Source organism: Oncorhynchus mykiss, chromosome 19 (assembly GCF_057628025.1).
Source record: "Oncorhynchus mykiss isolate SJ-2025 chromosome 19, ASM5762802v1, whole genome shotgun sequence".
Classification (NCBI taxonomy): Eukaryota; Metazoa; Chordata; class Actinopteri; order Salmoniformes; family Salmonidae; genus Oncorhynchus; species Oncorhynchus mykiss.
This window is the reverse complement of record NC_143040.1, coordinates 24,255,202-24,271,319: the sequence shown is the minus strand read 5'-3', so window position 1 is coordinate 24,271,319 and position 16,118 is coordinate 24,255,202. Positions and strand designations below refer to the sequence as shown.

At 41.8% G+C, this 16,118-nt stretch overlaps 1 protein-coding gene across 1 annotated transcript; it reads right to left on the bottom strand.

Moving 5' to 3' along the window:
• Positions 1–1,114: 1,114 nt before the first annotated feature.
• Positions 1,115–15,681, bottom strand: LOC110498491 (uncharacterized). The gene is made up of 7 exons (XM_021575139.3): positions 15,007–15,681; positions 13,511–13,641; positions 13,139–13,303; positions 9,702–9,854; positions 9,006–9,117; positions 8,661–8,782; positions 1,115–5,953 (listed from the first exon to the last, which is right to left on the bottom strand). The coding sequence occupies exons 1-7, from the start codon at positions 15,287–15,289 to the stop codon at positions 4,919–4,921; spliced, it is 2,001 nt and encodes a 666-aa protein (XP_021430814.3). The 5' UTR covers positions 15,290–15,681; the 3' UTR covers positions 1,115–4,918.
• Between the last annotated feature and the right edge of the window lie 437 nt (positions 15,682–16,118).

Genomic DNA, 16,118 nt, shown 5'->3' with positions numbered 1-16,118 from the left:
ACCTGCTGGAGCGCGTGCTACGGGTGGGTGTTGCTATGGTGACCAGTGAGCTGAGATTAGGCGGGGCCTTACCTAGCAAAGACTTATAGATGACCTGGAGCCTGTGGGTTTGGTGACAAGTATGAAGTGAGGGCCAGCGAACGAGAGCATACAGGTCGCAGTGGTGGGTAGTATATGGGGCTTTGGTGACAAAACGGATGGCACTGTGATAGACTGCATCCAATTTGCTGAGTAGAGTGTTGGAGGCTAATTTGTAAATGACATCGCTGAAGTCGAGGATCGGTAGGATGGTCAGTTTTACGAGGGTATGTTTGGCAGCATGTGTGAAGGATGCTTTGTTGCGAAATAGGAAGCCGATTCTCAGGAAGTGTATAGGAAATGTTGGACCCACTGTGACTATTAAAACCTACCCTAACATGCTTTGTAAATCGGCAGTGTATCAAATACTTGTTCTCCCCACTGTAAATCTTTCAACTATGCTGTGATGTTTAACGTCCAATTTCAATCTATCTAATCAAATAGAATCCACAGATTGTGAGTTGAAGATAAATACTTTTACTAGGAGTATTAATAATTGACTGACCCGGTCTCTCCAGACCTCCTAACAGTATTATTTCTAGGGTAAATTTTGATCAATGCTATGCATTTTTAGCCATTCCTGAACCTGAGACCAGAAACAGGCTACCTGAGTGGCAATGCCAAAATTAATGGTCTATTGATTCTGTATCATCACAACAAAATCTGCAGAGCTTCAATGATTTTATGCCCCAAATATTCCACATTTTTGTTGGTGGCGAGAATTCTATATAATAATTTTAGCTGAAAAGCACGAAGTCTTGAATCTTGCGTTGTTTTATATATCAACTCATAAACCCTGTACCATGGAACTATTTTGCAATCTGTATGGCACAGTTGTCAACATACTGGTTCTCAAATTAAACTGGTATACTTTTGATCCTTTATATTGGGCAGACAGACCAGTTCCCTACCTCCTCCCGCTGCCACCTGCCTCCTCCATTTTTGGGGTAATGCTGTAATCAATTGGTTGTACTCTTGGATTGAGCAGACCTTCTCATACAATTCTGATAACTCCATGAAAGACACAACTCTACCATTCCAATTTGCAATATAATTTAAGAACAAAATACAATTTTCAAACATCTTTCCCATAAATACAGGTATTTTATCAACCAGCACATTTTAGTTAAGCCATAATATCTGTTCTATCTTTTCAGGGGATGAAATTGTAGCTAGCGCTGCAATGCTTGTTTGAAAAAGAGATACTTTGAATGTCAATCGGCAAAGGCCATTTTTAAACAATGAATGAGCTTTTCTTAGTAATCTACTTGCGAACCACTTAGGGTTCAAATACAACTTTTGAATAAGTGAAGCTTTTAGAGAGAGGTTTAGTGCTTTTATATTTAATAATCTCAACCCACCCAATTCATATTCATTATATAGATAGGTACGCTTTATTTTGTCTGGTTTAGCATCCCAGATAAAGTAAAATATGTTTTGCTTATATGATTTGAAAAACAAATCATCAGGAGTAGGCAGCACCATAAGTAAGCGAGTAAACTGAGATGACTAAGGAGTTAAATCAGGGCAATTTTTCCATGGTTGCAGGATCTTGTCTATTTTTTACAAGTTTTCTATTGAAATTCATTGTGGAGAGCTTATTTATATCTTTTGTGATATGAATACCAAGTATGTCTACTTCGACGTGTGGGCTAAACTCATGACTATGATTACATTTCCATTATTAGCAGCATCTAGGCTGTCCACTTTGCAGAGCTGAGACAGAATGGCTATATAAGGAATGGAACATATATGACCAGGGCCCGCTACCATTATCACCTATACAGCTATCCGATGTGGGCGTTAATGAGCCAAATCTCTTTTTCGTCCACTTTCATGTTCAAAAAGATCCACCTTTCTTTACGAATCATTCCTGACTATTTGCACATTCAGATCAAAGTTTTTGTTAATTAATATCATCACACCTTTTGAGTTCCTTTGTCCATGACAGCATATTATTTCACCACCACATTCCTTTTTCCACCCAACTTCATCTAAGGATGTAGAGTGAGTTTCCTGTAAATAGTATATGTTATATTCCTTTTGTTAGCCATGCAAAGACTGATCTTTTTTTATTATCTGTTACAATTATAACTGGCTATACTTATTTCACCCCTTACCATAACTAGATATTATACTCAGTCTAAATTGACCATAATTAGTGCTTGTAAAGTTACTGCCATCAGAGTTATTATGACAGTCAAAATTAGAGCTTTCAAGTCTGATATTTAGAATTCAAGAAATAGTTTCTAGAAATGTGTTTTATTCAGTTGCCTGTTTGCCTGTGAGCCAATGCCACAGATGTTAGAACATTGAGACAAGATATTATGTGAGTAGTAAATCTGAGTAGGTTGATGTATAATATTTGATGTGATTTAGTGAGTGTGTGTACAATGTCTGTATAAGATTAAAACTATAATGTGTGATGTCCAAATAAATAACCCTGCCAATTTGCATGGATGTCTATGTGTGTAACATGTAGTGCGTATAGCCTTAATATTGTTTGATTCTGGGTTAAACTTGGAACATTGTTATACTCAGAAGTATAGTATCTAAGGATGGAAAGAGACTGATTTTTACATCAGAAGTTAATGGTCATCTGTAGGAGCCAGATGGCTTTGGAATGTGTTAGGGGAGAAGGGTAGAGATCTTTGGACAAGGTGTCAAGGAGGTTGAGGTCAGGTCAAAATTGGAGTATATATACTTGTGGTGGTGGAAAATGTTTTTGTCTGATGCAGCTGTACTGACCCTTTGAGCAGAATAAACTTGGTTAAGCTTTCATAAATGTCCATTGAGTTTCTTACTCTGAGAATTAGAACCTAACAATATCCATGTTGATAATTGCAATCCATATTGTATCATAATTACCTTTACATCATTGAAAACACATCCCAGCATTTCCATAGCAATTGACGTTTCACATGATTTTGAAAGAGATCTTGCATTACTATAGACGGCTTCACTACAGTACAAATGTATCCCGTACAATATGTTATTATTCCCCAATGATCCTATTCTGCCATCTTCCCCTTGCTTGTTGTAAACATGTAGACAAAGATATAGAAAAGATAGCCAAACAAGAAGCATTAAATTATAGAACAGTTTGACAATAGAGGGAGAGTGGGAGAAAAGAGAAGAGTGAAAGAGAGCGAGATCAAGTGTATTTGTATAAGTCCGTATGTGTAAGCGAGCATGTAATTGAGTACGTGTGTTCATATTTACAGTTCCCATACTCTCTTTTTTTTGTAACCTGAAGTCTCTGTGGAATTTAGTACAGCCATGGTGTTATGGAGCTGTCTCGAATAGCTGTCCATCTATAAAGAGATTGTCCACAATGAGAAAGGCACGCTTACCCCTCTCCCTCTGTTGCCTCCGTACAGGATACAGCCTCTTACAACGTTCATTTATCTCACATGGAAATTGGTCAATAAGACCGAATTTGGTCCCTTTAAGCTCCCTTCCCCTGCTTTTGATCAGCTCCTTTTGTTGGTAGCGTTCACATTTTGCGATGATCTGTCAGGGACCCTTGGTCTTGTCACTCTGAGCACCAAGTCTGTGTACTCGGTGGAAAGACACCTTGTTTACAGCCTCTAGAGGAAGTTTCAAGGCGGACTGCATGAATTATCTGATCACGCCCTCTGGATTATTGGATGCGTCCTCAGGAATCCGAGAAAATATTAGATTTTCACGCATGCTATGACTTTGTATGTCTAGGAGCGACTCCCTCATCACTCTGTTTTTCCTAAGTTGACAATCCATGTTGGAATTGTGGATTTTTACCTTGGCTGTGAGTGTCTTGTTCTCTCCATGGAGCATTAATATTTTACTCTGGCTAAACTCCAGACTCCCCCCTCAGCCCTGCTACTTCCTCATACAACTTTTCCAGTGTTGCATGGATTCCAGCCAGAGCACTAGCCTCTACTTAAACGGTAAGTAAATCGTCTTTCTGTAGCTGAATGTCTTTTTGGGGGGGGTTATTTTGTGAGGTAGCTGGATCTTTCCATGGAGTATGTTGTTCCTCCATAGCGTAAAGCTGTTGATACTCGTCGATTTCCCTCTGGATCTCCTTAGTATCCAGGTTGGCTCTTTACTGCAACCAGTTGTTTACAAAAAGTTTTTAACAATGCGTCTTTCCCACGACGACGACCGGTGTTTTTGTAGTACAGCCACCTAGCACTGTTGTTTGGTTAGCGGTGTTTCCTAGCTGTTAAAAGCTAACTGCGTCTCAGAATCCACGCAAAAACAAGTTTGGTCCATATCTTCCCTACTATATGTCAAGTAGCTGGCAGGTAGCCTAGCAGTTAAGAACCAAAGTCACTGGTTCAAGTCTCCATGACGACTAGGTGAGAAATCTGTTGATGAGACCTTGAGGCACTTAACCCTAATTGCTCCTGTAAGTCGCTCTAGATAGGAGCGTCTTCTAAATGTCTAAAATGTAATTACAAGTAAGTAAACATGAATTAAGGCACTATCATTTCCTCACTATAAAACACAAGTATCAAACTAAAGGGCCAGTTTCACTCTTCATCAGGAAAGCATTTTTACAGACACCTTCACACCAAACATCATATCATCTACTCTACCTCATCATAATCGTCCTTCCCTCATGTCACCTCATCCAGTTCCCTACTACACCCAAAACCAACAGAATTAACTACAAACTAACTATTACTACATTACATGCACTATACTCTATACATGGGCTGTGTGCATTTTCTCCTGGTGTATCCTGAGGTAGCTCCTCTCTGAGAACATCTTGCAGTGTGTACAGGTGAATGGCCTTTCTCCTGTGTGGACCTTCAAGTGCATCTTCAGCTGGTGCTGGTGGGAGAACCTCTTCTCACACTGGGGTCAGCTGTAGACTTTCTACCGTGTGGACCTTCTGGTGCCTCTTCAGGTTGCCAGCATGGGCAAAGCGCATGTGACACTGGGTACAGCTGAATGGCTTCTCTCCATTGTGGACACTCCTATGTCTGATAAGGTTACTCAGGAAGGAGAAGCTCTTGTAACACAGCTTACACTTGAAGGGCCTCTCCTTGGTGTGAATGGTCTGGTGCTCCTTCACATAGTTTGCTTTAGCAAAGCGCTTCCCACACGTTGGGCAGATGTACAGCTTGTCGGCGTCTGCCTTAATGCTCGGCCTCCCACGTTGTGACCCAATGACACCAGAGGAGGTAGAAGCAGGAACCACCACCCTCAGGTGGTTAATCTTTGAACTCCTTCCTTGACCTCTAGCCATTGTCGGGGTGTTGTTGGAATTGTGTTCTGTGTTATAGGCTAGGTACCTCTTGTTGTGAACGCCCATCCTGACCCTGTCTGTATTGGTGGGGTAACCAGGAGGTAACTGAGGAAGACTAGACACAGGTTCAGGCCTTCTATGAACCCAGTCACGAGGCATTAGATAAGACCCTGAAGGAGAAGACAGACTTCCTGTTAGACTCTGGTCTCCTGTCACTCTCTGTGAAGGCTGAAACCCAGGGTAACCTGCTCTGTTCATCATGGATACTGTGGTGTTTGTATCATAGGAACAGGAGGGTCTATCTCTATCAGCCCAAGGCCCGGTTTCATCCCCGCACTGAGACTGTGAAGAAAAGGGTCTGGGCTGCAGACTGGATCCCTGACTGGAGCCTCGGTCTCTCTGATGACCACCAGGACTGAGGTTGTTCAATCCACTTGTCCACTGGTTGTGTTCTGTGTGGTGGTGGATGAGTCTCTGTCCCTCTTGGTTGGGTCCTTGTTCCAACTCGGGAAGGAAGACTGAAGGCTCCTGATCCATGGTTCTGATCCGGGGCCAGGGTATGTGATCAGTTGCTTCAGAGGTCCACTCTCTCCCACCAGTAACACTGGATATAAGCAGGTCTTCATGGACTGCAGACTGCAAACAAAGATTGTACAGAAAAGCATATAAGAAACTCTTTGCTGTACATATAGAAACATGACATGATATTATAAAATGTTAACCACAGTCAAGCCCATCTCTAACACTGTGATTCAAGTACCTAACAATATGGAGCCATTGGAGTTTATTATAAAAAATGTCCTTGTGTGTTAATTAAAGAATTAAGTATAATGTTTTGGTTCGACTGAGATAAGAGCAACTCAGTCCCTGCAATGATACAAAAATAACCAGGTCAGTCAGCAGAGAGTCAATTTTGTATTTAATTTAAACAAAATGGTCATACAATCACAAAACATGAATTTCAGTAATTTTATTGCACAAAACAATACATGTGACAGGTGCAATAACTTTTCTCACTATGGTAACACTTGACCTTTTCTGTAAATATGGTACCCTCGATTTAATGTTAAGATACTTTGGAAAAGGTTCAACATTTACATTTCATACAGCTTCACTACTTGTCAAGTAAACATGAATTACAGCACCATCCTTATCTCACTTTAAAACACCAGTATCAATCTAAAAAGGGACAAAGTTGTCACTCATCAGTGAAGAATATACAGTTGAAGTTGGAAGTTTACATACACTTAGGTTGGAGTCATTAAAACTTGTTTTTCAACCACTCCATAAATTTCTTGTTAACAAACTATAGTTTTGGCAAGTCGGATAGGACATCTGCTTGGTGCATGACACAAGTCATTTTTCCAACAATTGTTTACAGACAGATTATTTCACTTATAATTCACTGTATCACAATTCCAGTGGGTCAGAAGTTTACATACACTAAGTTGACTGTGCCTTTAAACAGACAGCTTGAAAAATTCCAGAAAATGATGTCACGGCTTTAGAAGTTTCTGACAGGCTAATTGACATCATTTGAGTCAATTGGAGGTGTAACTGTGGATGTATTTCAAGGACTACCTTCAAACTGAGTGCCTCTTTGCTTGACATCATGGGAAAATCTAAAGAAATCAGGCAAGACCTCCACAACCACAAGTCTGGTTCATTCTTGGGAGCAATTTCCAAACACCTGAAAGTACCACGTTCATCTGTACAAACAATAGTACGTAAGTATAAACACCATGGGACCACACAGCCGTCATACCGCTCAGGAAGGAGACGTGTTCTGTCTCCTAGAGATGAACGTACTTTGGTGCGAAAAGTGCAAATCAATCCCAGAACAACAGCAAAGGACCTTGTGAAGATGCTATATCCACTGTAAAACGAGTCCTATATCGAAATAACCTGAAAGGCCGCTGAGCAAGGAAGAAGCCACTGCTCCAAAACCACCCTAAAAAAGCCATGTGGAAGGAAAATTATGTGGATATTTTGAAGCAACATCTCAAGACATCAGTCAGGAAGTTAAAGCTTGGTCGTCAATGGGTCTTCCAAATTGACAATGACCCCATGCATACTTCCAAAGATGTGGCAAAATGACTTAAGGACAACAAAGTCAAGGTATTGGAGTGGCCATCACAAAGCCCTGACCTCAACCCCATAGAAAATGTGTGGGCAGAACTGAAAAAGCGTGTGCGAGCAAGGAGGCCTACAAACCTGACTCAGTTACACCAGCTCTGTCAGGAGGAATGGGCCAAAATTCACCCAACTTATTGTGGGAAGCTTATGGAAGACTACCCGGAACGTTTGACCCAAGTTAAAAAATTTAAAGGCAATGCTACCAAATACTAATTGAGTCTATGTAAACTTCTGACCCACTGGGAATGTGATGAAAGAAAAACATTCTCTACTATTATTCTGACATTTCACATTCTTAAAATAAAGTGGTGATCCTAACTGACCTAAGAAAGGGAATGTTTACTAGGATTAAATATCAGGAATTGTGAAAAAACTGAGTTTAAATGTATTTGGCTAAGATGTATGTAAACTTCCGACTTCAACTGTACATCTAAAACCAACAGAATTAACTAAAAACGAACTAATATTACATGTCACTCACTATACTCTACACATTTTCTGCTGACAAATCCAGAGTGAGCTCCTCTCTGAGAACCTCTTCCTGCAGTGCGTACAGGTGAATGGCCTCTCTCCTGTGTGGACCTTCAGATGCCTCTTCAGGTCGTGCTGGTAGGATAACCTTTTCTCACACAGGTGGCAGACAAATTCTTTCTTCCCTGTGTGCATCCTCTGGTGGATCTCCACCTGTTTGGGGAAACTGAAGGCTTTCCCACAGAATGAACCAGGGAAGCGCTTCTCTTTGCCACCGGATCTACTGATAGCATTACTACTACTGTCAATGGGCTTGTGTAGCCATTTAGTGTTGAGGCACTGGCATTGTCTGAGGTCTGGTTTAACATAAGGAGAGTGTGAGGAGGACGAAGGCCAGGGAGTGTCTGTGTTGTAGCAGGGTCCATGTTCCAGTTGATAGATCCTATAGAAGGCAGGCTGAAGGCAGCACCTGTTAGGGGGTTAACCTGACAGTAATTCTCAGTCTCACTGAATCACAACTATAGGAGCATGAAACAGCATCGCGAGCTGAGTCTGTCTGTTCTCTCCAGCCGTATATGGACATGTCCCCGCAGACCAAATCTACACCCTGCCCTGGTCTCAGCCTGTCTTGTCGACTAAGTTTGGTTGTTGTTTTTTGTTCGACTGTATGTTTCTGGTTGTGGTTAACAGTGTTGTTCCCCAGCCCAGAATTGAGGACAGTGTCACATCCACTGACCTCCAATATGTCATCTCTGGTCCTGGCCTGATCAGTGATGTTATCCGCTGGGCCCTTGGCTGCACCCGTCTGGGTATCCATGATGGCTGCCCAGTCTCCTCTGTTAGCCTCCAGCCAACCACCTGTAGGAAGAGGGTTTACAAAGCATGACAGAGAGAACTCTACGTATGGAGTGTCTTTACCTGGTCAATCACCTGGTAAAGTTAAGACATTATGCGTTTTTGTATGTAAACATAAGTTGTATTGATTTAATTTTATGAATGAAGAAAACACTATAGCCAGGTGCATCACTATTCCCAATTAAGATCTATTACTGTATGTAGGCTATATGTATTTCTCCCTTACCTTGCTCCCCCATCTTTAGTCCACTCAGCAGGTCAGTGCTCTCTCGTCCATCCTCTATCGTCTCCTCTTTGACCAGCAGCAGATCAGGCTTCCCATCCTCCATGTCTACTGGCTGTAAGATACAGAGTGAGAGGATGTTGGATCAAGAAATCTGATATGAGCACCCTGCTATGGAGCATCTTCTGATTGGGTAATGAGGGATTGCTATGAGTACTATGCAAGTTAATTTGATACTATGCAAAAGTGTTAGTTGATTTGATTACTTGACACTCTAATGGTTCCCGAGTGGCGCAGCAGTCTAAGGCACTGAGATGCAGTGTTAGAGGCGTCTCTACAGACCCTGGTTCGATCCCAGGCTGTATCACAACTGGCCGTGATCAGAAGTCCCATAGGGCGGCGTACAATTGGCCCAGCATCGTTAGGGGAGGGTTTGGCTGGGGTAGGTTGTCATTGTAAAATAAGAATTTGTTCTTAACTAACTTCCCTAGCTAAATAAATGTTAAATAAAAATGGTTAGATAATTTAAAGGCATGGTCCCACACTTAAGACAAAATTAATCAATAGCTGGGCCCGTATCCACAAAATAATCTCAGAGTAGGAGTGCTGATCTAGGATCTTTCCATATAATCAAAAAGGCTAAACTGATCCTAGATCAGTACTCCTACTCTGAGAGACAGTAGTTCACCGTGGGCTCACCTCAGGGAGACTGTGTGTGGTCCTGTGCTGCTCAGCTGGTTCCTCTGTGATTTCAGAAGGTGGTGTAGTCTGGTTGTCCTCTATGACCATGGTCCCCTCAGGGTTCCCCCAACCCTCCTCCTTCACCAGCAGCACCTCTGGACCCTCCTCCTCCTGGAAGTGACAGGTGATACAGATTACACAGACATACACTCCCTCAGGTACATATACACTTTCAACATGGGTTGTTTACCTATCCCCACTACATGTGAGTGCTTTGCTGTAGTTACAGAATGACTTCATTACTGTTAAACCCATCATGGTGGACATAAATATGATGTTGTGGGTAAAAATGTGTCAGCTATGATAAGTCAAAAGTCATCATCAAACAAACCTGACTAAACTATAATGACGTGGAGAGTAGGTGTTTGTTAGTGTGTGGGTATGTGTAAGTATATTTAGTAAGTGTATACTGGTTATAAAGCACTGTTGTATGTGTGCAGAATAGGGTGAGATCAGATGTGATGTATACTAAAGAGAGTCTCAATGAAAGTCTTAGAATGAAAAGTCCCATTTTGTGTTTATTAAACAGAAACAAGTTAAATACACCATATGAAAACCACACACACAAGTCAACAACAAATCTGCATGTACTTGATGAACTGTATTCATTTTCTTATTAAGTGTCTCAGGAATGTTTTCAAATTAAAAAAAACACAAATATATCTTGATTAGATAAGTATTCAACCCGAGTCAAAACATGTTAGATTCACCTTTGGCAACGATTACAGCTTTGATTCTTTCTGGGTATGTCACTGAGAGCTTTGCACACCTGGATTGTACAATATTTTCACATTATCCTTAAAACATACTCTTCATGCTCTGTCCAATTGGTTATTGATCATTAGACAGATAGACATTTTCAAGTCTTGCCATCGATTTTCAAGCAGATTGAAGTCAAAACTGTAACTAGGCCACTCAGGAACATTCAATGTCGTCTTGGTATGCAACGCCAGCATATATTTGGCCTTGTGTTTAAGGTTGTTGTCCTGCTGCAAGGTGAATTAATTTCCCAGTGTCTGTTGCAGACTGACCCAGGTTTTCCTCTAGGATTTTGCCTTTTCTTAGCTCTATTCTGTTTCTTTTTATGATAAACTCATTCCTTGCCGATGACAAGCACACCCATAACATGATGCAGCCACCACCATGCTTGAAAATATGTAGTGTGGTACTCAGTTATGGGTTGTTTTGTATTTGCCCCAAACATAACGCTTTGTATTCAGAACAAAGTTCATTTCTTAGCCACATTTCTTGCAGTTTTACTTTAGTGCCCATTTGCAAACAGGATGCATGTTTGGGAATATTTGTATGTACAGGCTTCCTTCTTTTCACTCTGTCAATTAGGTTAGTATTGTGGAGTAAATACAATGCCTTTCATCCATCCTCAGTTTTCTCCTATAGCCATTAAACGCTGTAACTGTTTCAAAGTCACCATTGGCCTCATGGTGAAGACGCTGAGTGGTTTCTTTCCTCTCCGGCAACTGAGTTAGGAAAGATGCCTGTATATTTTTAGTGACTGGGTGTATTGATACACCATCCAAAGTGTAATTAATAACTTCCCCATGCTCAAAGGGATATTCAATGCCTGCTTTTATTTTTATTTGACCCATTTACCAATATGTGCCCTTCTTTGTGAGGCATTGGAATACCTTCCTGGTCTTTGTGGTTGAATCTGTGTTTGAAATTCACTGCTCGACTGAGGGACCTGACAATTATCTGTATGTGTGACAGAGACGAGGAAGTCATTCAAAATCATGTTAAACACTATGCAACTTATGTGACACATTTTTACTACTGAACTTATTTAGGCTATCCATGACAAAGGGGTTGAATACGTATTGACTCAATACATTTCAGCTTTTAATTTTTTATTCATTTGTAAAAATGTCTAAAAACATAATTCCACTTTCACATTATGGGGTATTGTGTGTAGGCCAGTGACAACAAAATGTGGAAAAAGTAAAGTGATTTGAATACTTTCTGAAGGCACTGTAATTATATGTGTATCACACAATGCCTGACTGCAATATTCTACCCAGGAATATTCAACACTGAAATCTGTTATTCTGACAACAATGAAAATGAACCTGTCTTTAAAAGGAAGACTTGTTATGTGGTTGCCACGAGCAGAACCACAGATATTGTGATGAGCGTGATGGTCTCACACAGTCACAAAGAGTATCTGCACATGGGTTCGCTTCACGCTGCTACAAGGTGCAGGACCAAAACATCAGAGAAGTTTAGCCTTGTGCATCAACGCTCATTGTTGTTGTAGAAATTGACCCACTACCGCTGTTTACTTTGTGCATCTAAGTCATGTCGCTGAGTCTATATTTATTGCAGGGTTTGATCTAAACAAACTTTCTATGTTATAGAGTGGAATGATTTTTCTGCTGGTGTATCCGGAGGGAGCTCCTCTCTGAGAACCTCTTCCCGCAGTGCGTACAGGCGTACGGCCTCTCTCCCGTGTGAACCTTCAGGTGCGTCTTCAGCAGGTGTTGGCGAGAGAACCTCTTCTCACACTGGGGGCAGCTGTAGGGTTTCTCCCCTGTGTGGACCCTCTGGTGCCGCTTCAGGCTGCCAGACTGGGCGAAGCGCATGTGACACTGGGGGCAGCTGTAAGGTTTCTCTCCTGTGTGGACTCTCTGGTGGATCTCCACATTCTGGGAGCAGCTGAAGCCTTTGTTACAGAACATGCAGAGGAACCGTTTCTCTTTACTATTGCCTGATGTTGCTCCCCCTCCCCGAGCCTTGGCCATTTGGTCCTTTGAGTTCAATACCTGATCAAAAGGGACTCGGGCGTGTGAATCGGAAGGTCCCATCGACGTGGACACTGGGTCGCGATCACTGAATGCGTGTGAAGGGGAGTGGGTCTCAACATTTGGATTTGTCTCTAAGCTTTCCCTGTAATCTAAGAAATCTCTGCCTTGTGAGTGTCTGTTTCCTAGGGAACTATCTGCATTCCATGTGGGAGGAATGACGCCCTCTACTTTCACAGCCACCTCATCTACCACTATAACCTCCTCTTTCTCATCTAGGCACCCTTCAGAGTATACACTACTACTGTACTGGTTCCAGTCCCCTCTAGACAGATCAGTCTGTGTCTCTAAACCCAAGGATATGTTGCCAGGGTCCATCTCCGTAGTGTAAGAACAAGACGGATCATCACCACCAGTGTCTATCGCGTCATCATCACCATCCCCACGGCAATGAACCATCCTCTGGTGAAATACCGGTAAGTAGTCAGAACCGGGAGCAGGAGGACAGCCCAGTCTCCCCCGCCCAAGTCTCTCTGGGTCTGATCTTTGGTCAGAACCTGTGTCTAAGAGCCTGTGTGTCACAGTTAAAGTCTTGGTGTCGATCTCTGACTTGAGGACGGCGTTCAGCGTTCCACTGACCTCCGTGATGCTGCGTCGGGTCCTGGGCTGTGCTGGGACAGTGGTGGGTTCCTCTGTGCTTACAGGGGGCGCTCCAGCCTGGATGTCTCTGCTGTGCTGTGTGTCCTCCTCTCCTTCAGACCTCTCCTGCTTGACTCCAGGACCTGCAGCCTCTGCGTCTGCAGACTGACACAAGAAGAGAGGAGGTTATTACCAGTACATGGGTTGAATTGAATAACAATGTCATAGGGAAGTCTCACAAGCTCCCCTATGGCAGATAAATAAGGATGTACATGTAAGCAAGTGAATAGCTAAGGGGAGCCTTTATGAAATAAACTTGCCAAATGTTAGTCAAATTAACCGTAATTTTTAATGCACCACTATTACACAAACCTCTAGCATGATAACGTTCTGGGTTGAGGTTCCACTCCCCTCATCAACAGTGATTGGTTGGTCATCTCTCCATGTATTGTGTCCCGCTGGCTTCACAGAGCTCCTGTAGCCTCCAGTGAGATGTCCTTCACCTGAGAGAGAGTGATTGGGGGGGGGAAAGAGGTAGGCACTGTCAATGAACAACGATATATTGTTCACTATTGATACTGTCTAGAATTGGCACGGTAACACTTTTCATAACTTTTAATATGCTTTGTATTGATCAATGTATTGTTACTTGCATCACATTGTTTTCATTGAGGAAATAATAGGAAATGCAGTAATCAAGAATCTGGTTAGAATATGATATTGTGTCATTGCAAGATAGTTAAGTAATCAGGGGATTTATTGCATACTATCCAGAAAGTGAACTAGACCCAATTCTAGGTAACACATGCAGAAGGGAACAGGGAAGAGGCAGTGCGCTATATATGAATGGCGACAGGCTGCACAGCCTTGGCCTTCTGAAAAATGTGTGTGTATCATGAACAATATTAGCATGAGCAACAATAGTGGTTGTTCGCCTTCAAACTGAAAGTCCCCCATTGATGCAAAATGATAAAAATAGTGGAATCATGCCACAATTGGACTAGATCATTCTAAACAAGGTTGGAATGTATTTTAAATTCAACAAAAGACAATTTAGTTTAACGCAACAAAATATGTTAATCGCACTGTGGTTGTAGACTTCATAAGTGCATTGAAGGCGTACTTATATGCACTGTACAGCCTTACCCCATGTCATGGACCCAAGATCCATAGGTATCAGCCTACTCAGTGACAACCACAGATTACAATTCTGAAAAGTTTACACAAATATTAGCGGTGTAGCTCTTATTGTGTTTAACTGTGGGAAATCACATCGCTATTCAGTCTATTGTATTGAAAAGCATTTTGCAATGTGCACCCTTATACCTATGATCTTGGTACGGAATAGGCTGTATAATGAGGTGATTTCCCACAGTTATAAGTTCCACAATGCTAATATTTGTTTAAACTATTCACAGTTGTGTTCTGTAGGTGTCACGGAATAGGCTAATTCCCCTTTTTATGGACCCAAGATCCATAAGTAAGGATGTACATTGCAATGTGAATATTAAATAGGCACAATATTTATTTAACCTTTATTTAACTAGGCAAGTCAGTTAAGAACAAATTCTTATTTACAATGACGGCCTAGCCGGCTAAACTCTAACCCGGATGACGCTAGGCCAATTGTGCGCCACCTTATGGGATAGGCTGAAAGGTGAGGTGATTTCCCACAGTTCCACAATAAGATCTACGACGCAAATATGTCTACAAACTCTTCAGAATTGTAATTTGTGGGTGTCACTGAGTAGGCTGATACCTCCTTTCATGGACCCAAGATCCATGGGTAAGGCTGTATGTACACTGCAATATAATAATGCAGTGTGCAATATAATAATGTCCACAACACACTGTTATGCAAAATGTACCTCTTGCCATTCCTCTGTGTCGGTCGAGGATCTTGACACTACTGGGACGACTGGCGAGGACGCGCTCTCTCATTGTCCTCTCTGCGCGCTCCCGTGCCACTTTCATTTCCAGTAGCTGTAGTTTCCTTCGCAATCCCCTGTTTTCTTTCTGGCTTTGAGTTATTTCCAAACGAAACACTGCATAGTCGTCGTCTACGAGTTTACAGATCTCTGCTACAGCTGCATTCGCTAGCACCTCCATGATGGAGGCCATTTGAGTGTGAAAAACCATACAGTTAGCCATTGTTAGCGTTACCTAGAAAACATCTATCAAACAAGTCCAGTCTCCAGCGCGTATTAAACACTACACGCTGCAAGTATGTTGTGCTGTGCAGTTAAATGAGTCATCTATTGAGTTCCAGGGTGTTAATAAACGTCCAAATAACAATGAAAACGCTAAAATGGAAATTGTTCTTAGTCACTGTTCACTTTCGGTTTATTTCTTCTTCGTGTGAGTTTCCGGTAGACTGGACGCTGTGTTGGTTATTGTTGCCTTTCACAGGTCGGAGTGTGAATTGCACATTTTGTCACGAAAAATGAGGGGAAATTGAGAAAATAAATTGCACCACCATCTAACCCACAAAATGTATACACCACTAAAAAAACACACTTTTTTTGTCGACATTTTTGAATGTCAATAACTCTTTGGTCATATGACCTATTGACTTCAAACAAGGTTCAGAATGTCCACTCAGTGGGCCTACACATTGCACACCCTTTAGTTTGTCCATTTTCATCTCACACGTTTGTGTGGACTATAGTTATTACATTGTACTGGATCTAATATATATATTAGCATTTTACATACATTCATGCGTGTAATAATGTTTTATGACATACTGTGAAAAACTCTCTTGGCTGCTGGCTCTGTCACCTTCAGGCATGCACAGAGCAGACTGAAAGGGGAAGGGAAGCTCTTGACTTGAACCACAGGGGTTCTCTGTAAAGAGAGAGTAATAGACACACCCCTTGACTTTCAATTGGCACCCTTGAGCTGTATGTATTCTCTTCTGATTGGTCTCCATGGTGCTTAGTCAATGGGAACTCCGTTTCCGTTCCCATCATAAAGTTTT